We start from the raw sequence: 24,587 nt of genomic DNA on the forward strand, positions 1-24,587 counted from the left end.
AAACCCCTTATCACCTAGTAACTCTCCCTCAATATTCTCCTCCTTCCTCAGGCTGATGATATCTGTGCCCCCGTTGATGGACACTATGCCCCCAGGCACAGAGAAGAAGGATCACCAGCTCAGTTGATCAAACTGTCTAATCTCTGGAGGGGACAACAGACATTGCTCAATCTGCCCTTCATTAGGCCCATGCCCCAGCCAGCCGAACGGACGTTTTAATGCATAAATCCTTTAGCTATTGCATTTTAACATTTTGTGTGTATTTCATACAAACTTGCAGGTTGTTATGATATTATTGCTTTGTAATTCTCAGCAACCTCAGTACCTTGTGGTTGAAGCTTGGGCTGTAGGGGGTTGAGCTTGACCAGGTGAGGCTGGGGCTTGACGAGACACTCATAAAGGGCCTGGAGACTCCTGATGGTTAATAGAGCTCCGATGTATGGTGCCCTCATCTGGCTGGAGGTGAGTGGTGTACCGCCATTCTCTCTCAGGAAAGATACATAGCCATACGCTTCGGACAGGGAGCCCATCATGGAGCGCTCCTTGGCGGGCGTCAACAACGATTTGTTGCTCGACATGTGCTAATTTTGGAGACATAGCAGTGTAGCATAATCTATTGTGTGGTGAGAGGTCTTCCTGTAATGCAATGCACACCAAAAATACCATAAAATGAATATAAAGTGGGCCAAAAAGTATTTAGTCAGCCACCAATTGTGCAAGTTCTCCCACTTAAAAATATGAGAGAGGCCTGTAATTTTCATCATAGGTACACTTCAACTATGACAGACAAAATGAGAAAAAAAATCTAGAAAATCACATTGTAGGATTTTTCTGAATTTATTTGCAAATTATGGTGGAAAATAAGTATTTGGTCACCTACAAACAAGCAAGATTTCTGGCTCTCACAGACCTGTAACTTCTTCTTTAAGAGGCTCCCCTGTCCTCCACTCGTTACTGTCACACCCTGGCCTTAGTACTCTGTGTTTTCGGTATTATTTTGGTTAGGCCAGGGTGTGACATGGGGATTTATGTGGTTTGTTTTGTCTGGGGATGTTTGTAGTAATGGGATTGTGGTTAGAGTAGTACTCTAGGTAAGTCTATGGTTGCCTAGAGTGGTTCTCAATCAGAGGCAGGTGTTTATCGTTGTCTCTGATTGGGAACCATATTTAGGCAGCCATATTCTTTAGGTCTTTTGTGGGTGATTGTTCCTGTCTTTGTGTTTGTTGCACCAGAGAGGACTGTTTCGGTTTCTCACGTTTATTGTTTTGTATTATGTTCATGTTTGAGTTTTTTCTTTATTAAAGAACATGAACACCAACTACGCTACATTTTGGTCCGATCCTTGCTACACCTCCTCTTCAGAGGAGGAGGAGGAAGAAGGGAACCGTTACAGTTACCTGTATTAATGGCACCTGTTTGAACTTGAAGTGTACCTATGATGAAAATTACAGGCCTCTCTCATCTAAAAAGATGAGTGGAAGAACTTGCACAATTGGTGGCTGACTAAATACTTTTTTGCCCCATTGTATATGAGTGGAATGTTTTGTGTATGGATCTTCAAAGCAGAGCACCTATCAAGGGGGTTTTCTCTGGGGTGGCGCATAAAGGAAGTAGGTGAAGTGGTTGGTGCACGTCTGCTGACCCTTATTGTAGATGGAGTGAAAAAATTCACTTCATTTGTACTTTTGTTCTTTGATGAAGTCTCTCCCTTCTCATGTAAAGTTGGGCTAAATGAAATACCCTGTAAGAGCCTTCTTGCACAAACCCTTTCAAACCCCATAAATGCTGAAGATTTGAACATGTCAAGTGTATGCAGATGGAAGAGTATCAAATGCCAGTGGAGGTTAGAAGTTGCAATTGTGATGGCGAACATGTGCCCTAATTCCTGGATTGCCCTGTTAGGGTGAAGGAGACAGAGATGGCAAGTTTCCTACCTGGAGGCAGTGCGCGAGTAGAGATTAAGAAGCAAAGGTACACCAGTGTATGATAAAGTATATTGCATGATTAAAAAGGTGGCTTTCTAGCATGTGGTCATAAACTGCACAATGGTCATAAACTGCACAGCACAGAGTATAAATCAGAGATAATTGGAATCATTGGAAATGCAGCAAAACGCTTTCTGTGACTCAGTGAGTTGACAGCTGAGGCACTGCAAGAATTTCTGTCAAATTATATTTAGCCCTCACAGGCGCCTGAACCTGTGTCGGGATGTGACTTAAATTGGAATGCGACTGAAGTAGTGGGATGTGTTTTTTAAGTACATTTGAATTTAACTTTCCTATAATGGATTTAAAAAAATATATATAGCACAATAGGTGGTGAAAAAGATCCACTTTATGTCCTGTTGAGTTTGATGCAGAGACTTTACTCGACAAATTAAATTTAGTATGTGTCAGTTATGCCTTGAGAGCTTCTGTCACGAACCCATTACGGTGTTTTAAGTGCCAAGCTTATGCAGCAGTGTGTAGCTGGGAGATTCCTAGATGTGAGGAGGGCATAAGACAAAGGAATGTGTAGTATCGGTGGAAAAAGTTGTGCGTTATCTGTAGGGGTACCCATGCTGCTGTAGATCAGAACTGTCCGGTGAAAGAAATTGCAGGTTGATGTTGCCAGGATCAAAATAGTACAAAAGGTGACGTTTGCGGAGGTAGTGAAGAGAGTATTTCGCTACACCCGCAGTAACATCTGCTAAATACGCGTATGCGACCGATATAATTTGATTTGATTTTCTGATTTGATTTGAGTAATAGAGGAAGATGGGTCCAGGGCGAGAGATCCTAAGAGGCTCCCTGTGTGCAGGCCGAGGCCAATAGAGAGTGATAGGAATAACGTGCTCCAGTAAGGTTGGCTTCATAGTGTTCATAGTCATTCTTATCAACTGTACAGCAAAAATGTAACGTAACTCACAGAAAATATAAACTACCGGTCAAAAGTTTTAGAACACCTATTCACTTTTTTTTTTTTTTTTACCTTTATTTAACCAGGCAAGTCAGTTAAGAACATATTCTTATTTTCAATGACGGCCTGGGAACAGTGGGTTAACTGCCTGTTCAGGGGCAGAATGACAGATTTGTACCTTGTCAGCTCGGGGGTTTGAACTCGCAACCTCCCGGTTACTAGTCCAACGCTCTAACCACTAGGCTACGCTGCCGCCCCCATTCATTCAAGGTTGTTCTTTATTTTTTACTATTTTCTACATTGTAGAATAATAGTGAAGACATCAAAACTATGAAATAACACATATGGAATCATTTAGTAACCAAAAAGGTTTTAAACTAATTAAAATATATTTTATATTTGAGATAATTCAAATAGCCGCACTTCGCCTTGATGACATCTTTGCTTATTTGAGCTGTTCTTGCCATAATATGGACTTGGTCTTTTACCAAATAGGGCTATCTTCTGTATCCCCCCTACCGATGGGCTCAAACGCATTAAGAAGGAAAGAAATTCCACAAATGTACTTTTAACAAGGCACACCTTTTAATTTAAATGCATTCCAGGTGACTATCCCATGAAGCTGGTTGAGAGAATGCCAAGCGTGTGCAAATCTGTCATCAAGGCAAAGTGTGGCTATTTGAAGAATCTCCAATATAAAATACTTTTTGATTTGTTCAACATTTTTTTGGTTACTACATGATTCCATTTGTGTTATTTCATAGTTTTGATGTCTTTAACTATTATTCTACAATGTAGAAAATAGTACAAATAAATGAATCTGTGTTCAATTTTTTTTGACTGGTAGTGTATGATGTGGTGGCAGCTACAGAAATGCACTTTGGTGTACTAGATTTTACTGCAGAAGTGTTACAAGGTGTGTTGAACGATAGTGTCCCGTCTTTCCAGGCTGCAGGTCTGGTGTAGGAGCAGATAGGGACAGGTGGAATAGTGGTGAGGTTTTAACAGGTGTAGGGTCAGTTGAAAGGGCATTTTTTCTTCCCTTTTTGTCTCTTTATCTCTTCCCTTTTGGTGTCACAAAGTGTAATGAATTTACACTCCAGAACAGTAGGCTTAAACAAAGGGCTAGATGAGAGAAATATATGTATAATGACAAATGTGGGGGTGTATGCACCTTTCAGTTGGTTGAGATCCGCCAATACAAATTTATAGAGGAAATAGTAGTGATGGCCTTATATAGTATTTTTTTGAATCCGGCAACTTTCGCTCTGTTTACGTAAAAGAGCCGGCCCATTTGGCTCCCAAACGGCTCTTTGTTGAAAATACTCAAAGATCGACCAATAACCACCATAAACAATTATGATCTTCAATGTAAAGCCCAAAATTAATGTAAACGTGAAATCGACATTAAAATAAATTTGTACTTAGCCAAATTATTAGATGGCCTGCAAATTGTGTTTTTTTTTAAACAAAAAAAAGTGGACCCGATTGACGCGCTCTTCCCACTATGGATTGTTCACCCTCTTTATATACTTATTTAGCAATTAATCTGCAGAAAAACAGTTTTGAGCTCAAAAAGCCGCAGTATGCAAATCAGGGAGCCTGCTCTTTCACGATTCGGTTCCCAACGCCAAAAAGATCAACTCTTAAAGAGCCGTTCGTTCGCGAATAATCCATCACCAGGAAGAAGACAATTAATATGGCAGCAGGTAGCTCCTGCACGATAGTGGAATATTTTGGGGGCGATGACGGCTACCGGTGTGGTTATTGTAAAAATGAGAAGGGTAACTTCTCTCATGGTAAGATTTTATTTGTAAATTCGCTGGGTGAACTTTATTGTGCTGTCCTTCGCTTCGTAAAGGCCTCGTCGTTGACGCTGGCTAACGTTAGCCAACCATTTTCCAACATCGGTCAGTTTGCTCGTTAGCAAGCCGTCAAATAATTGTTGCTAGCCATACATAGCTAACGTTTCCGAGTTTAAATATTTTTGCATGTTATTTGACATATTTAGTAAACACGTTGGTAACGTTAGTTAGGTAGTCAAGCACACCAAGCTAACCTTGCTAGCTAACCTTGCTAGCTAGCATTGGGTTGCTAGCTAACGGTAGCACTGTAATGACTTGGCTGCTTTGACAGCTGACCACACTTCAACATTATAGCCTATTCGTTAGTTAGCCATAACTGACGATGTGAAGTCAATGTCTGTATCCAAAAATGAGAAACAATTACAAGAGTGGGACTACCCCAGTTATAAACGTTATAAAAATTATCACTGCAGCTAACTAGGTAGCTTGAACAATTTTTCATACAGGTTGCTAACTTGTTATGCCTAGATTAGGGAGCATGTGTTTTTAGTTCATTCTCTATAATCTGAATTTGCCGAACAAGATTGAGGATTTGCTGCTCCTCCCCTTCATGTTCATGTGTACCGTATAGCATGCAGTTGCCCCATCACATGGTCTGTCCACGCTGTCAGGAAGGAGAGGCTTAGCTAGGTGCCAAATCAGTGGGTGAGCTCTGAGCTGGAAGTGGTTTTAGATCAGGGAGGGTTCAACGAAGGTTTTTTTCCCCCCCACAGACAGGAATGTTGTGTTGACACCATAAGGGGGGTCTAAAGGAAATGTGTATCTGTTTGTGTCATTAAATCAGCCGTTTTGCACTTGAGCAAGGCAGTTAACACCCAACAATAACGGCCCCTGTACGCAGATGAGTTCGATGTCAAATAAGGCAGCCCCCCCCAACACCACAAGCACACATATTTCAGTTAAGTGCATTCAGTTGTGCAATTTACTATTTATCCCCTTTCCCATTAGTGCCGTGTTTGCACACAACACCTTGGGTTACACAAAGGATTCTGAATTAGAGATTTTAGAGGTTTCTCTAAGCATAGCAGGCCAGATCACTAAACGGGGAGCACAAGGTGAGATTGTAATACCAAATGATGTGATTCAACCCCCAAAATGTGGTATCTGTTATACTGGGACGAACAGGTTAGGTACTGTTTGGTGTAGCACAGAATATTTTTGACCAACCGTGTCCAGTTGGAGGGGGTCTGTTGAATTTAGAAAATGCTCCATTTTAAGTTTGCTTCATGATATAATCCAACAATGTGTATGCTGCCATGTGCTTAAAGCTGCATAAGTAACTGTTTGGACGCCCCAACCAAATTCGCATAGAAATGTGAAGCAAGTCTAAGAAGTGGTAGATTAGTTCCATGTGTGATATTTCGATGCTTCCTGTTCTAAAGTTTTGTTTTTGCGTTTTGATTTTGTACACCAGTGGAAAATACATTTTCCATAACCAAAACTATTGTATTTCAAAGCGGTTAAATGGTGCAGTGATTCTCTACACCAGTGGTTGCCAAAACATTTTTATAGTCCCAGACTCCTTCAAACATTCAACCTCCAGCTGCGTACCCCCTCTAGCACCAGGGTCAGTGCACTCTCAAATGTTGTTTTTTGTAAGCCTGCTACACACCCACTATACGATACATTTATTAAACATAAGAATGAGTGAGTTTGTCACAACTGTGGGAAGTCAAAAAGGGCTCTTATAGGACCAGGGCATAATAATACATACTTTTGCTCTTTATTTAAACATCTTACATATACAACCTTATTTGTTCATAACTGACCACCAGGTTTAATGAGAAGGGTGTGCTTGAAAGGATGCACTTAACTCTGCAATGTTGTATTGGTGAGAGTCTGTCTTAAGTCATTTTACACACAGTCTATGCCTGTATTTAGTTTATGCTAGTGAGGGCCGAGATTCCACTCTCACATAGGCACGTGGTTGCAAAGGGCAAGGGCATCAGTGTCATAACAGCTCGATTTGCCAAGACAGGATACTCTGAACACAGCCCAATCCAGAAATCTGGCAGTAGCTTCTGATTAAATTAAATTTTCACAGAACTGCTTGTTGCAATTTCGACATGGCTCTCTTGTTCAGATATCGGTAAGTGGACTGGAGGCAGGACATGAATCCCCCCAGCAATCCCCCCAGCATTGTCCCAGCCATAGCCGTGGCAGCAGGAATAATTATGTCTGCCAAAATAGTATGGGGCTGGCCTGTCCTAGCCACTCTGTAGCTCACCATATAAGACGCTCCTAGCCCCTTCTTATTAATGGTATCTTACCACTCGAAAGTTGTCTTTATTCTCGCTCAAAAAACGTCTGGCTTATTTTTCAAATTGTCATGTTTCGATTTCTAAATGGCTGCTCAAGAATTAATGTTTCTTGTGAGAGTCACGGTTGTGATTGGATGTTAATTATTTGACTAGGCTACCTGTGTTTGATATTGTTTATTTGTGACTCACCACCTGGATTCGGTCTTATGTAGCAACACTGTAATTTATTTTTCTTTTTTTTACATTGGATGAAACTAGCGACTGCATTTGAGGAAACAATGGGAAAGTAATTCTGCTTTGAAAGTTGATCAACTTGTAAACTGACTTTTGAGAGAAATGTCTTTCAATGTTTTGCTACTACTATTGGAGAGCCCTTTGTCTATACCCATTCAGCATTGTTCACACACTCTTAACCCTTAGCCCCCACCCAACTTTTTAAGGGTTGATCGCTTTGGCCAATAAGTAGGGTTGTTCCGAAAGCTCTGACCTCATGACAGTCAAGCACCCAAGCTAACTGGCTAACATTGGCTAGCTACTCATTATGTGTCTGGAAGAACACCCTGCTCTGACCATTTTACTCACCCTTGCAGAGTTGATTAGGCAGTTTTCATGTTATCCAGAATGTTGGTGACTGTAACTGTGCTGCTGGCAACAATTGAATTGCATGTTTACTGACACTAGACACATTCAACGGGGGTGGGGCATTCAAAAATTGTTATTCTGCGATCTGGCACACGAAGATGAGAATCTTTTGTTAAGAAATGTTGCTAGATATCTAGCTAGGTAAATGATGAATCCCAACATATAAAGTTACACTAACTTGAAATAAAAATAATTTGTCAAATTTAGGAGTCTTTTGTTGAGACATCTAGCTAGCTAAACAATGGACCATAATCACAACTCTTGACAACACTACCCTGCATGAATCTGCAGGTAGCTAACCAACCAGGTTCTATGGCTATAACTAGTCAAGCAAATGTGTCTTAGATATGAAGAATAAGATCATACACATAACTTTAGCTAGGGACCCAGCCTGCTAACGTTAGCTAGCTAACAGTACACTTTAAATGAAACCACTTTGTCAAATTTAAAAACGTGTAATATCTGAATCTTTCCAGTACACATCATGGTCGGACACGTCTCCTGTCTGATGCCATGCATGGTTGCCTTAGTTTGACTATGTATTCCAGACTGGTGTTTTCTCCATCTCCTTAGGTATTATACTCAAATTCCACTGAATTCAAAACTCGGTTGAGAGCATACACATAATGTTAGCCAGCGAGCCAGCCAGCTAGCTAACAATACACTTGACATTAGGTTTATGCAGTTTTACTACGCGATACATAAAAAAGGCGAATTCAACACTTACCTAGACATACTGACCAGCTCCAATAGACAGATGAGTGCTATATGGTAGACCAATCCAAACTCCTCTCGGCATGTCCAGCCCACTCATTATCTCAGCCAATCATGGCTAGTGGGACGGTTGCTCCCTTTCCTGTGGCTAAACCAACTAGGCTCGTAATTTAACCATTTTATTCATATTTACAGCTGACATACAAGTTTGATATTAAGGCACATGTTAAGTTCACATGTTCTAAAAGCCATTTCTGCCAAAAATCGCATTTTGATAAATATATTTTTTACGTTCAAACGGCTCTCCTGTGAAGTTGTGACTTGCGACATGCACCAAGTTTGATTTTGTGTTACATCTGATTTTGTGTTACATTCCTCTGAACACTAGATGGTTTCATTTGGTTTTTGGGAGTGAAACGAGGCTATTCAGGCAAGAAAAAAAAAGTCAATTATTAGTCGTCACCTTATTCAGTCTCATCTGAACATCGTAAAATTCTTGGTTATCTTCACGAACCCTTGCTAACAAGTTGAATCAACAATACAAAATTTGGTTTAATTATTTATTTACTAAATACCTAAATAATTACATATACACAGGATGGCTCATACATTGATTACTAAGAATACGTCCCTAGCAGACGGAACCGATATGACTGCTGGTTACACAAAGAAAGGGGGTTGGGTTTGAATGAAAGTGCGGGAAGACTGAGGAACAAAAGGATTGGGTCTCTATCGGACCTTATGAAGCTATGCCATCGTAAATAAAGAATCGTATGCATTCTAAATAACCGCCCATTTGGAAAAGGAAAATGCAAGAAATATTTACGAGCTGTGCTTTGATAGATTTGCCATAGATGGAAGTCTGGGTTGCCCAGCAGAGATCTCTCTTGTCCTTTGAAGAATATATCTTGTTGTAGAACAGATACGTTGTCGTACCCTGTCTTTCTGAAGAGATTGTCCGTTCTTTCCTACCCCACGTTTACAGCTGCTACTAACTCGACGTCTAGGATTATTATTCTTCTTCTTTAGTGAATAACAGTTCAAAGTTCATACCAAGTTGCCATACTATAAGCTCATGCTATATTCTGGCTGGTATAGTCAAAATTCATCCTTCTAGCGTGTCGATCTTCACCTCCACTTTGAAATGTGCCCTTTTAAACGTATGGATAGCAGTCCTCACGTCATCGGGAAGACAAGGTTGACTTTTCGTCAACAGGCTTTTGTAGTGGTGGAGAGAAGGGCGTGTTTCATAGTTAATCTTGGAACTCCCTCTCCCGGATTTGGGAGAATTGTCATCAGCTGACACTAATTAGCATAACGCAACGGACCAAAAATATTACTAGAAAATATTCATATTCATGAAATCACAAGTGAAATATATTGAAACACAGCTTAGCCTTTTGTTAATCACCCTGTTATCTCAGCATTTGAAATTATGCTTTACAGCCAAAGCAAGACAAGCATTTGTGTATGTTTATCGATAGCCTAGCATAGCATTATGCCAAGCTAGCATCAGGCAGCTTGGTCACAAATCAGAAAAGCAATCAAATTAACAACCAAACAAGTACAAAAAATGGAATAAGGTTAGGGCAAAACATTATACAAAAATCACAATTATAACATGCAGCATTTTATGGGAGGTTTTCTACATGGGACCACAATGGAGACCAGATTTTCCAAAATGTGTCAGACTTCTGGTATAAATCAAAGGTAAGTTTCTCTAGGGGTAGAATGGCTTGAGAGCCACATTCTCTCAGAAGGTACTTCAAGTGTGTACCATAATAACAATATACATTTTTTGGCTAAGTAAACAAGGGTATTGAACAGACAGGATCAAACACAACGTTACAAACACAAATTCTGAGGATTGAAAAACCCCGCATTGAAACTTCCAATAAGACTGGATTCTGCTACAGTACCAAATAACGTTAAATGAAGGTGCCAGTATCCTGTTTACATTTAAAACCTAAATGTGATACATTATAAAACATTCTGTGATGATAGAAAATTGCTATTATTGGAAGTAAATTTAGCCCACTTTTGCTAAAATAGAAAATAAGGCTACAGTTGTAAAGTAGGTTTTATTTAGTTGTATGGTTATGGAGGTGCATTTGGGGAAGACCCTTTCGCAGATAGAAGCCCACTCTTCCTCATCTAATGCATGTCCAATGTCTCAACGCATAATAGGATATGCAGTTGAAGTCGGAAGTTTACATACACCTTAGCCAAATACATTTAAACTACATTTTTTTCACAATTCCTGACATTTTAATCCTAGAAAAAATTCCCTGTCTTAGGTCAGTTAGGATCACCAGTTCAATTTAAGAATGTGAAATGTCAGTTCAATTTAAGAATGTGAAATGTCAGAATAATAGTAGAGAATTTATTTTAGCTTCTATTTATTTAATCACATTCCCAGTAGGTCAGAAGTTTACATACACTCAATTAGTATTTGGTAGTGTTGCCTTTTAAATTGTTTAACTTGGGTCAAATGTTTTGGGTAGCCTTCCGCAAGCTTCCCACAATAAGTTGGGTGAATTTTGGCCCATTCCTGCTGACAGAGCTGGTGTAACTGAGTCAGGTTTGTAGGCCTCCTTGCTCGCACATGCCTTTTCAGTTCTGGCCACACATTTTCTATAGGATTGCGGTCAGGGCTTTGTGATGGCCAATCTAATACCTTGACTTTGTTGTCCTTAAGCCATTTTGCCACCACGTTGGAAGTATGCTTGGGGTCATTGTTCATTTGGAAGACCCATTTGTGACAATCTTTAACTTAGCTGATGTCTTGAGATGTTGCTTCAATATATCCACATACTTTTCATTCCAACCATGATGCCATCTATTTTGTGAAGTGTACCAGTCCCTCCTGCAGCAAAGCACCCCCACAACATGATGCTGCCACCCCTGTGCTTCACGGTTGGGATGGTGTTCTTCAGTTTGCAAGCCTCCCCCTTTTCCCTCCAAACATAATGATGGTCATTATTGCCAAACAGTTCTATTTTTGTTTCATCAGACCGGAGTACATTTCTCCAAAAAGTACGATCTTTGTCCCCATGTGCAGTTGCAAACTGTAGTCTGGCTTTTTTTATGGTGGTTTTTGAGCAGTGTCTTCTTCTTTGCTGAGTGGCCTTTCAGGTTATGTTGCTATAGGACTTGTTTTTACCATGGCTATAGATATTTTTGTACCCGTTTCCTCCAGCATCTTCACAAGTTCCTTTGCTTTTGTTGTGGGATTGATTTGCTCTTTCCACACCAATGTACGTTCATCTCTAGGAGAAGAATGCATCTCCTTCCTGAGTGGTATGACAGCTGCGTGGTCCCATGGTGTTTATAGTTGCGTACTATTGTTTGTACAGATTAACGTGGTAAAGGCATTTTGAAATTGCTCCCAAGGATGAACCGGATTTGTGGAGGTCTGCCATTTTTTTCCTACTGAGGTCTTTGCTGATTTCTTTTGATTTTCCCATGATGTCAAGCAAAGAGGCACTGAGTTTGAACGTTCGCCTTGAAATACATCCACAGGTACACCTCCAACTGACTCAAATGTCAATTAGCCTCAGAAGCTTCTAAAGCCATGACACATTTTTCTGGAATTTTCCAAGCTGTTTAACTTCTTGCGACGAGCAATCCCATATCCGGGATCCTATTTATAGCCTCAAGCTCATTACCATAACGCAACGTTAACTATTCATGAAAATCGCAAATGAAATGAAATAAATATATTGGCTCACAAGCTTAGCCTTTTGTTAACAACACTGTCATCTCAGATTTTCAAAATATGCTTTTCAACCATAGCTACACAAGCATTTGTGTAAGAGTATTGATAGCTAGCATAGCATTAAGCCTAGCATTCAGCAGGCAACATTTTCACAAAAACAAAAGCATTCAAATAAAATAATTTACCTTTGAAGAACTTCGGATGTTTTCAATGAGACTCTCAGTTAGATAGCAAATGTTCAGTTTTTCCAAAAAGATAATTTGTGTAGGAGAAATCCCTCCGTTTTGTTCATCACGTTTGGCTAAGAAAACCCCCCGAAAATTCAGTCATTACAACGCCAAACTTTTTTCCAAATTAACTAATTAATATCGACAGAAACATGGCAAACGTTGTTTAGAATCAATCCTCAAGTTGTTTTTCACATATCTATTCGATGATAAATCATTGGTGGCAGTTTGGTTTCTCCTCTGAACCAAATGGAAAAATGCACGCAGCTGGAGATTACGCAATAATTTCGACGGAGGACACCGAGCGGACACCTGGTAAATGTAGTCTCTTATGGTCCATCTTCCAATGATATGCCTACAAATATGTCATAATGCTGCAGACACCTTGGGGAAACGACAGAAAGTGTAGGCTCATTCCTGGCGCATTCACAGCCATATAAGGAGACATTGGAACACAGCGCATTTAAAATCTGGGGCACTTCCTGTATGAAATTTCATCTTGGTTTCGCCTGTAGCATTAGTTCTGTGGCACTCACAGACAATATCTTTGCAGTTTTGGAAACGTCAGTGTTTTCTTTCCAAAACTGTCAATTATATGCATAGTCGAGCATCTTTTTGTGACAAAATATCTTGTTTAAAACGGGAACGTTTTTTTAATCCAAAAATTAAAAGAGCGCCCCCTATTTCGAAGAAGTTAAAGGCACAGTCAACTTAGTGTATGTAAACTTCTGACCCTACAGTGAAATAATCCGTCTGTAAACAATTGTTGGAAAAATGACTTGTGTTATGCTCAAAGTATATGTTCTTACCGACTTGCTAAAACTATAGTTTAACAAGAAATTTGTGGAATGATTTTAAAAACAAGTTTTAATGACTCCAACCTAAGTGTATGTAAACTTCCGACTTCAACTGTAAGTTGGAGATTTAACCTCTCCAAACAGTACCATTCGTAAATATATATATTTACTTCAGTAATTTGAAATCTTTATCGACCCTCCATGAAGTGTCTAAATTGTAGGTACTCTGTTTTTATGTTGGAATGATTTAAGTGACTTGAGTAAATGAAGGCTTAAGGTCAGCAATTCCTGAGTGGCGCAGAGGTCTAAGGCACTGCATCTCTGTGTAAGAGGCGTCACTAAAGTCCCTGGTCCGTATCCAGGCTGTATCACATCCGGCTCTGATTGGGAGTCCCATAGTGCGGCACACAATTGGCCTGGTGTCGTCTGGGTTTGGGCATCATTGTAAATATCTGACTTGTCTAGTTACATAAACATTTTTTAAATACCCAGTCCTGAAGTCCAGTTCTGGATGAAGTGCAATCGGTGATCAGAGTGATATGCTCTGGAATCTGCAAGTACCTTCTTCATCTTTCCAAACTAAGAGTGTTTTATGTACTGTAAAATAGATGAGGCCTGGATCTTTTCAAAGCTATTCTTAAATGCTTAGGAAGCTATTGCTCTTGGATGACATGCTATTGATTTCATCCCATCCCAAGCCAAATTGAGTGATGTCTTTTAGGCACCAACTAATCATATCCTTGATCTGAGAAGACCATTAATATAGTTGCAGATTTGGCAAAGAGCCCTCCTAAACCCTTAGGTTTAATTAATTTGTAGATTTGGTTTTCTTTTTGCTCCATATATATTTAGAGATTGGCATTAATTTTCTAAAAAAGAACTGAGATGGCAGAGGATCTTTTGGAATAGCTCATTTAGCAGAGGAAGGATATTCATCCTGATGACATTAATTCTGCCAAAAAGAGTTTGTAGGGTAGACCAGTTAACCAGTCTTGTTTAATCTTTGTGAGCATATAATTTGCAGTGAGCATGTCTTTATGATTTGGCGTAACATACAGTGCATTCGGTAAAGCATTCAGACCCCTTGACTTTTTTCACCTTTTGTTATGTTACAGCCTTATTCTAAAATGGATTTCATTTTTTTCCGCCAATCTAATGACTACAATCCATAATGACAAAGCGAAAAAAAAAAAACTATTTGTCTAATTGTTTGAAATGTATTAAAAGTAAGAAACAGATCTCTGGAGAGACCTGAAAGTAGCTTTGCAGCAACGCTTCAAACCTGATAGAGCTTGAGAGGATCTGCAGAGAAGAATGGGAGAAATTCCCCAAATACAGGTGTGCTAAGCTTGTAGCATCATAACCAAGAAGACTCGAGGCTGTAATCAAGGCCAAAGATGCTTCAACAAAGTACTGCGTAAAGGGTCTGAATACTTATGTCAATGTGATATTACATTTTTATTTTATTAATTTGGAAAAACATCTAAACTGTTTTTTGCTTTGTCATTATGGAGTATGGTGTATAGATTGAGTGGGCGTGGGGAAGCAACATTTTAATTGAAGTCTGTCACTTAATAACATTAAAGTCAAGGGGTTTGAATACTTTTTTGCGCTGTGTGTGTGTTTACAGTACCAGTCAAAGGTTTGGATACCTATACCTTTTCCAGGGTTTTTCTTTATTTTTTACATCGTAGTATAGTACACTGCTCCAAAAAAATAGAGGGAACACTTAAATAACACATCCTAGATCTGAATGAATTCAATATTTTTATTAAATACTTAAATACTTGTTGAATGTGCTGACAAAATCACACACATTATCAATGGAAATCAAATTTATCAACTCATGGAGGTCTGGATTTGGAGTCACACTCAAAATTTAAAGTGGAAAACCACACTACAGGCTGATCCAACTTTGATATAATGTCCTTAAAACAAGTCAAAATGAGGCTCAGTAGTGTGTGGCCTCCATGTGCCTGTATGACCTCCCTACAACGCCTGGGCATGCTCCTGATGAGGTGGCGGATGGTCTCCTGAGGCATCTCCTCCCAGACCTGGACTAAAGCATCCGCCAACTCCTGGACAGTCTGTGGTGCAACGTGGCGTTGGTGGATGGAGCGAGACATGATGTCCCAGATGTGCTCAATTGGATTCAGGTCTGGGGAACGGGCAGGCCAGTCCATATCATCAATGTCTTCCTCTTGCAGGAACTGTTTACACACTCCAGCCACATGAGGTCTAGCATTGTCTTGCATTAGGAGGAACCCAGCACCAGCATGTGGTCTCACAAGGGGTCTGAGGATCTCATCTCGGTACCTAATGGCAGTCAGGCTACCTTTTGGCGAGCACATGGAGGCCTGTGCGGCCCCCCAAATAAATGCCACCCCACACCATGACTGACCCACTGCCAAACCGGTCATGCTGGAGGATGTTTCAGGCAGCAGAACTTTCTCCACGGCATCTCCAGACTCTGTCACGTGCTCAGTGTGAACCTGCTTTCATCTGTGGCGAATTTGCCGATCTTGGTGTTCTCTGGCAAATGCCAAACGTCCTGCACGGTGTTTGTGCTTACAGCCCAATACCGTGCAGGACGTTTTGCAGTAAGCACAAACCCCACCTGTGGACATCAGGCCCTCATTACCACCCTCATGGAGTCATTTTCTGACCGTTTGAGCAGACGCATGCACATTTGTGGCCTGCTGGAGGTAATTTTGCAGGGCTCTGGCAGTGCTACTCCTGCTCCTCCTTGCACAAAGGCGGAGGTAGCGGTCCTGCTGCTGGGTTGTTGCCCTCCTACGGCCTCCTCCACGTCTCCTGATGTACTGGCCTGTCTCCTGGTAGCGCCTCCATGCTCTGGACACTACGCTGACAGACACAGCAAACCTTCTTGCCACAGCTCACATTGATGTGCCATCCTGGATGAGCTGCACTACCTGAGCCACTTGTGTGGGTTGTAGACTCCGTCTCATGCTACCACTAGAGTGAAAGGACCGCCAGCATTCAAAAGTGACTAAAACATCAGCCAGGAAGCATAGGAACTGAGAAGTGGTCTGTGGTCACCACCTGCAGAACCACTCTTTTATTGGGGGTGTCTTGCTAATTGCCTATAATTTCCACCTGTTGTCTATCCCATTTGCACAACAGCATGTGAAATTTATTGTCAGTCAGTGTTGCTTCCTAAGTGGACAGTTTGATTTCACAGAAGTGTGATTGACTTGGAGTTACATTGTGTTCCCTTTATTTTTTTGAGCAGTGTATAATAAAGAAATAACACACGGAATCCTTTGTAGTAACCCAAAAACTGTTAAACAAATGTTTTATTTATATATATATTTTAGATTCTTCAAAGTATCCACCCATTGCCTTGATGAAAACTTTATACACTCTTGGCATTCTCTCAACACAGCATTTCTCATGAAGCTGGGTAATCTGTAGGCCAGTTATGTAATCTCAGCCTGGGCTGGGCCAGGTTGTGGGGAGGAAAGAAATCTGCGGCCCGGGGTAATTCCACAGGGAGGTCAGTGTGGAGGAGATGGGACATGCCTCAGGAACTGGGGTTACATGCCAGGCGCTAAGGCCACCATAACACTCGTTGCTTCACTCACTGAAAGGACATAACTACAGTAGTAGCCTACCTGTTCCAAATGGTAGCTGGTCCTAGACTACTATATCGTTGCTTTCTGATACAATCCTCTAACTCCAATTTTGCCAATTTTCATTTGAAAGCAGTAACTCTCATCAATATACTCTGAACATTTCAAGACTAGGCCTAAGGTATTCAAAAGCTTCTGAAGTTTCATAATTGTATATTCATTAATGTGGAAAATATTATGTTTTGCGACGGTATTCACCATTGGTCTCAAACTGTTGCTGCACCTAGAATGGTTTTAATCAGCCTTGTTCTTCTTGAATAGGCCTAATCAGCCGTGCTTGATATCTGACTGCGACACAATACACAGCCTATGTGCAAAACACTCAAGTCCTCCGCCTCTCCACATCTCTTTCATAGAAAGCCTTTTCTTACTGTCACACCTGAATAGTGTTGGTGATCGTGTGCCTGTTGTGTAGGTGATGCTTTCCATGACGACAGTAGCGCTATGACTACCCAGGATAATCTAGCCTTGTCCTTCCAGCTCTCAGTTGCAGTGCTTCCCTTACGATTTTTTTTCAGCAGCGTTTTAATAAATTATGAAAACGAATATGATGAGGTCACTTCTGGTGCCTTTTATTTATTTTTTGACACCATATAAAATATAATTTCCCCTTTAACTACAAGCATTAGGCCATAACCTGTAACCCAAATCAAATGTTAATTGTGACGTGCCGAATACAACAGGTGTAGACTTTATCATGAAATACTTATTTACAAAGCAGTTAAAATATTTACTAAATGAAGTAAAAATAATTAAAAAAATAAAAATAAAAAAAAAACATGTACTGAGTCAATGTGCAGGGGTTCAGGTTAGTCAAGGTAATTTACACATGTTGGTAGGGTTAAAGTGACTGCGTAGAGGCAGTGTAAAAACGAATGGAGGGGTGGGTCCGGGTGGTCATTTTGATTACCTGTTTAGCAGTCTTATGGCTTGGGGGTAGAAGCTGTTAAGGAGCCTTTTGGACCTAGACTTAGCTCTCTGGTACAGCTACAACCACTAGGGTGGCTGGAGTTGGACAATTTTTAGTGCCTTCGACTGACACCGCCTAGTGTATAGGTCCTGGATGGCAGGAAGCTTGGCCCCAGTGATGTACTGGGCCGTACGTACTACCTTCTATAGCGCCTTACCGTCGGATGCTGAACAGTTGGCATACCGGGCGGTGATGCAACCAATTAGGATGCTCTCGACGGTGCAACTGTAGTACTTTTTGAGGATCTGCGGACCCATGCCAAGTCTTTACAGTCTTAGGGGGAAAGGGTGGTGTTGTGCCGTCTTCACGACTGTCTTGGTGTGTTTCGACCAAGACCCTTCTCCCCAGATTTTCTCAGGTGGCCAGCTCTAGGAAGAGCCTGGGTGATTTCTAACTTCTTCCATTTAAGAATCATGGAGGCCACTGTGTTCTGGTACCCTTCCCCAGATCTGAGCTCTACGGGCAAGTCCTTTGACCTCATGGCTTGGTTTTTGCTCTGACATGCACTGTCAACTGTGGGACCTTTTATATGACTGGAGGTAGACTGATTTTAAATAATGCAGAAACCGTGTCGGAGGAGAAATTAAAAGTGCAATATGTGCCATGTAAAAAAAGATTTACGTTTTAGTTCCTTGCTCAGAAACTGGTTGTTCAATATTCCCAGTTAAGAAGTTTTTGGTTGTAGTTTATAATAGGAATTATGAAACGTTGTCTTTCTCTCCACCATTTGTATTTCATACACCTATTGGATGTTCTAATAGGCATTTTAGGCTTTCAATACTAATCTCAGGAGTTGATAGGCTTGAAGTCATAAACAGTGTGAATCAAGCATTGCTAAAAGCTGCTGGCAAACGCAGTAAAGTTTGAATGAATGCTTACGAGCCTGCTGCTGCCTACCACTGTTCAGTCAGACTGCTCTATCAAATATAAAATCATAGACTTAATTATAATATAATAAACACAAATGCAAGCCTTTGGTCATTAATATGGTCAAATCCGGAAACTATAATTGAAATACGGAACCGTTCTGTTTTTTTTATCGAACGGGTGGCAACCCTAAGTCTAAATATTGCTGTTCCATTGCACATCCTTCAATGTTATGTCATAATTATGTAAAATTCTGACAAATTAGTTTGCAACGAGCCAGGCGGCCCAAACTGTTGCATATACTCTGCTTAACAGAAGTGACACAATTTCCCTAGTTAATATTGCCCCCTATCATGAATTTCTTTTAACTAAATATATGCAGATTACAAAAAAATATATACCTGTGTATTGATTTTAAGAAAGGCATTGATGTTCATGGTTAGGTACATTTGTGCAACGATATTGCTTTTGTTAAATCATCCCCCGTTTGGCGAATTAGGCTGTGATTCAATGATTGATTAATTAACAGGCACCACATTGATTATATGCAACGCAGGACAAGCTCGATAACTACACATGGTTGATATTACTAGGTTGGCCAGTATTTATGTGAAGATTGATTGTTTTTTTACAAGATAAGTTTAATGCTAGCTAGCAATTTATCTTGGCTCCTTGCTGCGCTCGTATAACAAGTGATCAGCCTGCCACTCAATTTCCTCGTGGAATGCAATGTAATGTAATACTCACAAGACATGTCACCCATTGAGTGCGTTTGGGATGCTCTGGATCGAGGTGTACGACTGCGTGTTCGGGTTCCCGCTAATATCCAGCAACTAAGCACAGCTATTGAAGACTGGGACAACATTCCACAGGCCACAATGAACAGCCTGATCAACTCTATGTGAACGAGATGTCATGCTGCATGAGGCAAATGGCAAAAATATCTGTATTCCCAGTCATGTGAAACCCATAGATTTAGGGTGTAATGAATTTATTTCAATTGACTGATTTTCTTTATGAACTGTATGTCTGTAAAGGATTTGAAATTTCATGTTGTTTTTATTTTTGTTCAGTAGACGTAGGAAAAGAATGATTGATAAATTAATTAATTGAACTGTACCACTAATGTATAAGTGTGTGTAGTTTAATATCAATGGTTGAATAATTGTACTTATTTTCTTCATTGGTGTCTATTACAATTATTTTGTTTTTCCTACGTTTCTTGTGTTTGACTTGCTTTGGATTTGTCTGCTCTTTCCCTGTCCATATGGGAGGGTGGGGTTTTGGGTGAGAGGGTAGTTGGGAAATTGGTTGAGCGGTGACATTAAGTGGGTGGGTGGGTGGGCAAGAAATAACAATTCCTTTAGGATGAATTACTGTTCAATTGTGCAGGATTATTTGAAAGTGTAATAAACATTATTCCAAGTGATTCCGTGACCGAAAATCCACTTCACCAACTGTAGTTCAATAACTGTAGGTGAAAAAAAAAAAATGTTTTTTCAAACTCAAGGTGTCATGTCATAGCTCAGACCACATTCTTTCTGCAGAGATTTATGAATCTTAATTCGGAGCAGATCTGTTTGGAATATTTTTTTTGTATTACCCTAATTCTGTTACCAAACTTTGCATCTGCACAGTTCTTCCAGTAAATGTGTTTTTATGACATTTGTGTGACTTGTTCAAAGTGGTTAAACTTTTGAAATCAATCTTTTTTGTTTGGAATACTTTTTATCAAGTCAAAGCGTAAATCTGTTATTGTGGATTTACCCCATTTCATGTCCACTCTTCCTGCCTGTGTTTTATGCAGGGATGTGGTCCCATGCCATGACAGTACAAGACTACCAGGATCTCATAGACAGAGGATGGAGACGGTAAGTCAGACTCTGAGCTTTATAATCTCAGACACTGTTTTCCTCCAGGCCAGTAGTCTCTCTACACGTTGTGACACAGCAGCATAGCCCTCCATGTTTAACATATTTTTGGGTGTACAACATTGCCACATTGCTTATCTGTAGTTGTGTGTGTGTGTGTGTGTGTATGTACATTCCTTATCTGTAGTAGTCTAAATGCCCACTGCATATGTTCATTTGTTATTCTTCCTTGTCTGTTACTTCTACAGAAGTGGGAAGTATGTTTACAAGCCCATCATGAACAAGACCTGCTGTCCACAGTACACCATCAGGTAAAGAGAGCCTATTATCAAAAAGACTCACATCAACCTAGCTAAAACTGGGGTCGTATTCATTAGTGCTGATGGGTTCTGACGTGTAAACTTGAAATATTCATGTTACCTAGGGAGAGGGGGAAATGCAAAACATCCAGTGTCCTATCCAGGTATCCTATGGAAAGAAGTGCCACAGTCAGGTTTCAGTTGTGATTTGAAATACTTGCTACACGAGAAGTGAATGGTTATCTGTAGGAGGAATGTATTTGGTGAGCCAGGGACTTGAAATGTTACTAAGTAAGGGAAAGGCAGTCACATGGTTGCGGTTACTGATAAGGGTAGATGGCTGTGGATTAGTGAAGAATAGGTGCCGAGGTTTAAGGGAGAAGGAACAGTTTACTCGCATCACTTAACTTTCTTCCCTAGCAATAAAGATGTAATGTTTTAGAGAAAAGGAGGAGATTCCGCCTATAAAGTCTGGTGTAAATGCTTGTGCTGGGGGGAACATGTCTTTGTCTGTTCAGCTGTCTGGCCCATTGGGTGAATAAACTTAGAACCTTTCCTCGTTATCCATTTTTAGTTCACTCTATTACAGTGCTGCACACCTTAGCAAAATGCACAAATGTTTTCCAATAAAAAAACAGAAGCAAGAGTTCCTTATTTGACACGTTTGGGTAGTCTCACCCTATTTCAATCTGTTTTGTTTGATGCCTAATGAACATGACCCAGATGACCCTTTACTCAGTTATAAGCTATATACTAATGGTTCACTAACACACTAATACATGGTTTGTAGGTGTCATGCCTTGAACTTTCAGCCATCTAAAACCCACAAGAAGATCCTGAAGAAGATGAGCAAGTTTCTGTCTAAAGGGGAGATGCCAACGGAACAAGGCGATGGTGAGAGGAAATTTGCTTTCGTAAAATACTAATGCAAAGCTGTCTTTAGTAAACGACACATCGATTACATGTGGTAGGCTGCTCTGTTCTAGGGATGGGCATGAGTACTCAAACCAAGTACTCCTCAGTGCAGATCGTGGGCAGGGGCCAATGTGTGCAAAGTTAAACGTTTAGATCCTCCCATTGACGTCAGTATTCTTTCACTTGCGAGTAATACTTTTTTCCCCCAAGGTTAATTTATGCATTTTGTCCACATTTTTGTAAGAAAAGTGGAGATAATGACTTTAGAAGATATGAAAATATTTGATAAAATATGTGAAAAGTTGACTGGTCTTAATGGGTACCGAATGTACCCTTTTAAGCCCGTGAGTCCTCCAAATAAGCCCACCTCTTAAATAATACATTTTATTTAATTTCCAAATGTTCAAAACTGACATTGAACTTTATATAAAATCTCCCTTAAAGTTAAAATAAGCTGATCATTACTATTCATCATGAAAGTAGCGCTCATAATCGGGGGGTCCAACCGTATCCACAGAGATCAATGTGGACATAGGCTTTTGTTCTTGCCAACCAGTACACACCTGATTCAATTAACAAACTTATCATAGACTTCATTCAAGACCTGATTAGTTGAATCAGGTGTGCTATTGCTTGGTTAGAACGAAAACCTCGACCCACATCGGCCCTCTGTGTATAAGATGCCATGCACAAAGACCATAACACACAACTTTCAATGAAAAGCTGAATCACATTTGCCATACTGCTATTCTTGTTAATTAGTTTTAACTTGTCTTCCTAAAGCTTTTATGAAGACTGTTTCAAATCTCCCCCTCTACTGTTGTATTAAAAAAGTACAGGTGGTGGACAAAAAACGGAATCGCCTGGATTAAAGAAGGGCAAGAGGGGTTGGGTGATATATCGAATTAATTCAAATGTATGTTTTTACGCAATATTCCCAAATGTCTTTATTGCAAGAATTGCAGTTTTGTCTGTTTTATTCTCGTATTTCTGGTCTCGTCTCTTTCTCTCCTGTGCACCTCCCCACTTACACAAGAGATCTGTATATAATGAAAAGATGCATGTCTTTGCCCTAACGGTGGGAGTCGTTGTCCCAAAGGCAGGCGACAAGCTTAGGTCCAAAATAAGCCTGTATAAACGTATTGACCTTATTTTGGAAATGTTTGCTTTCGCCTCTTCCTCTATTGTTTACGCACACCAAGTCCCTCCCCCTGCCTCATCACATCTTCCTCTGTGATTTCAACTCGCTATTTGAGGTTTGGTCCAACTGATTCGGTCATATGGACACAAACACATTGAGACATTATTTTACTGTAATAGAGGAGAAGTAAACTTTTCTAAAGAGACCCTTTTTATTTCTCACCTACTCAAACTGCACTCAGAGCAGACACTACTCAAACGAGACTATCAATGAACATTGATTTTGGAAAATGAATTTTGTCTCATGCTGCATTAGGGTACCATGTACCACTAGCAGCATTTTGGCTAAAGATTGTTATGCTAGCTGTCTAATCTGTGTTTTATAAATGTGCAATAAGCATAAAACACAATTAGTTCTAATTATGAGAAATAAAGTAGGCCACTTGTTGGCTAAACTTGAAATATAGAGATTAGCTGGCCAATCACGAGCATGTGGGCTTTTTATTAATTCCCCAATTTCGTCATATCCAATTGGTAGTTAGTCTTGTCCCATCGAACTACCCCGCCAAGCCACACTGCTTCTTGACACAATGCACACTTAACCTGGATGCCAGCCGCACCAATGTCGGAGGAAACACTGTACACCTGGTGACTGTGTCAGTGTGCATTCGCCCGGCCCGCCACAGGAGTCGGTAGAGCGCGATGGGACAAGGACATCCCGGCTGGCCAAACCCTCCCCTAACCCGGACGACGTTGGGCCAATTATGCATCACCTCATGGTTCTCCCGGTCGTGGCTGGCTGTGACACAGCCCGGTATCAAACCAGGATCTATAGTAGTAACGCAGCTAGCACTACGATGCAGTGACTTAGACCGCTGCGCCACTCGAGAGACCACTAGCACTAGCAATTATTTGTGAATGTGCATGGTTCTAGTTACATAAAAAAAGGGGCATTTTCATAGACCTTGAAAGCCAGGTCAGTGGCTATTGCAAAGATAATACAATTATTAGTGGGTCTTGTGGTTGTGGAAGGCATATATTTAGCCTAGGTATAACATCAAACTCAATATTTTTTGGTCACATACACTTTTGGCAGATGTTATTGCGGGTGTAGTGAAACTCTTGTGTTTCTAGCTCCTACAGTGCAGTAATGCCTAACAAGTGGTTGTTGTCCTTGATGATATTTTTGGCCTTCCTGTGACATTGGGTGCTGTAGGTGTCCTGGAGGGCAGGTAGTTTGTCCCCGGTGATGCATTGAGCAGACCGCAGAACGCACCCACCGAGAATGAGAGCCCACCTTCCTTGTTAGCTGGTAGGTGGCACTGTGTTGTCCTCAAAGCAGGCGAAAAAGGTGTTGAGCTTATCCGGAAGCAAGACATCGGTGGCTGGTTTTCCCTTTGTAGTCCTTGATTGTCTGTAGACCCTGCCACAAGTCTTGTCTGAGCCGTAGAATTGCCACTCCACAGTGTATGTACTGACATTTTGCCTATTTGATTGCCTTGCGGAGGGAATAACTACGCTGTTTGTATTTGGCAATATATCCCATTCACCTTGTAAAATGCAGTGGTTCACGCTTTCAGTTTTGAGCAAATGCTGCCATCTATCCACGGTTTCTGCTTTTGGTAGGTTTTAACCTCTTGAACCTCTGGGGGCAGTATTTCATTTTTGGATGAAAACGTTCCCGTTTTAAACAAGATATTTTGTCACGAAAAGATGCTCGACAATGACAAAGTGCATAAGTGGTCACTCG

At 40.6% G+C, this 24,587-nt stretch overlaps 1 protein-coding gene across 4 annotated transcripts in view; it reads left to right on the forward strand.

The window, feature by feature from the left end:
- Window positions 1-4,437: 4,437 nt before the first annotated feature.
- Window positions 4,438-24,587, forward strand: part of LOC118369435 (arginyl-tRNA--protein transferase 1-like) — a 183,708-nt gene continuing 163,558 nt past the window's right edge. Inside the window, exons 1-4 of one of the 4 annotated variants that reach the window (XM_035753811.2) lie at window positions 4,438-4,697; window positions 20,420-20,483; window positions 20,732-20,794; window positions 21,573-21,676. In XM_035753811.2, the coding sequence (XP_035609704.1) occupies window positions 4,598-4,697; window positions 20,420-20,483; window positions 20,732-20,794; window positions 21,573-21,676 (331 nt within the window). In that variant the 5' untranslated portion in view covers window positions 4,438-4,597. The remainder of the gene's footprint in view (window positions 4,698-20,419; window positions 20,484-20,731; window positions 20,795-21,572; window positions 21,677-24,587) is intronic. The other 3 variants (XM_035753813.2, XM_035753814.2, XM_035753812.2) reach the window with 3 other exon arrangements.

This window comes from Oncorhynchus keta, chromosome 36, assembly GCF_023373465.1.
Source record: "Oncorhynchus keta strain PuntledgeMale-10-30-2019 chromosome 36, Oket_V2, whole genome shotgun sequence".
NCBI lineage: Eukaryota > Metazoa > Chordata > Actinopteri > Salmoniformes > Salmonidae > Oncorhynchus > Oncorhynchus keta.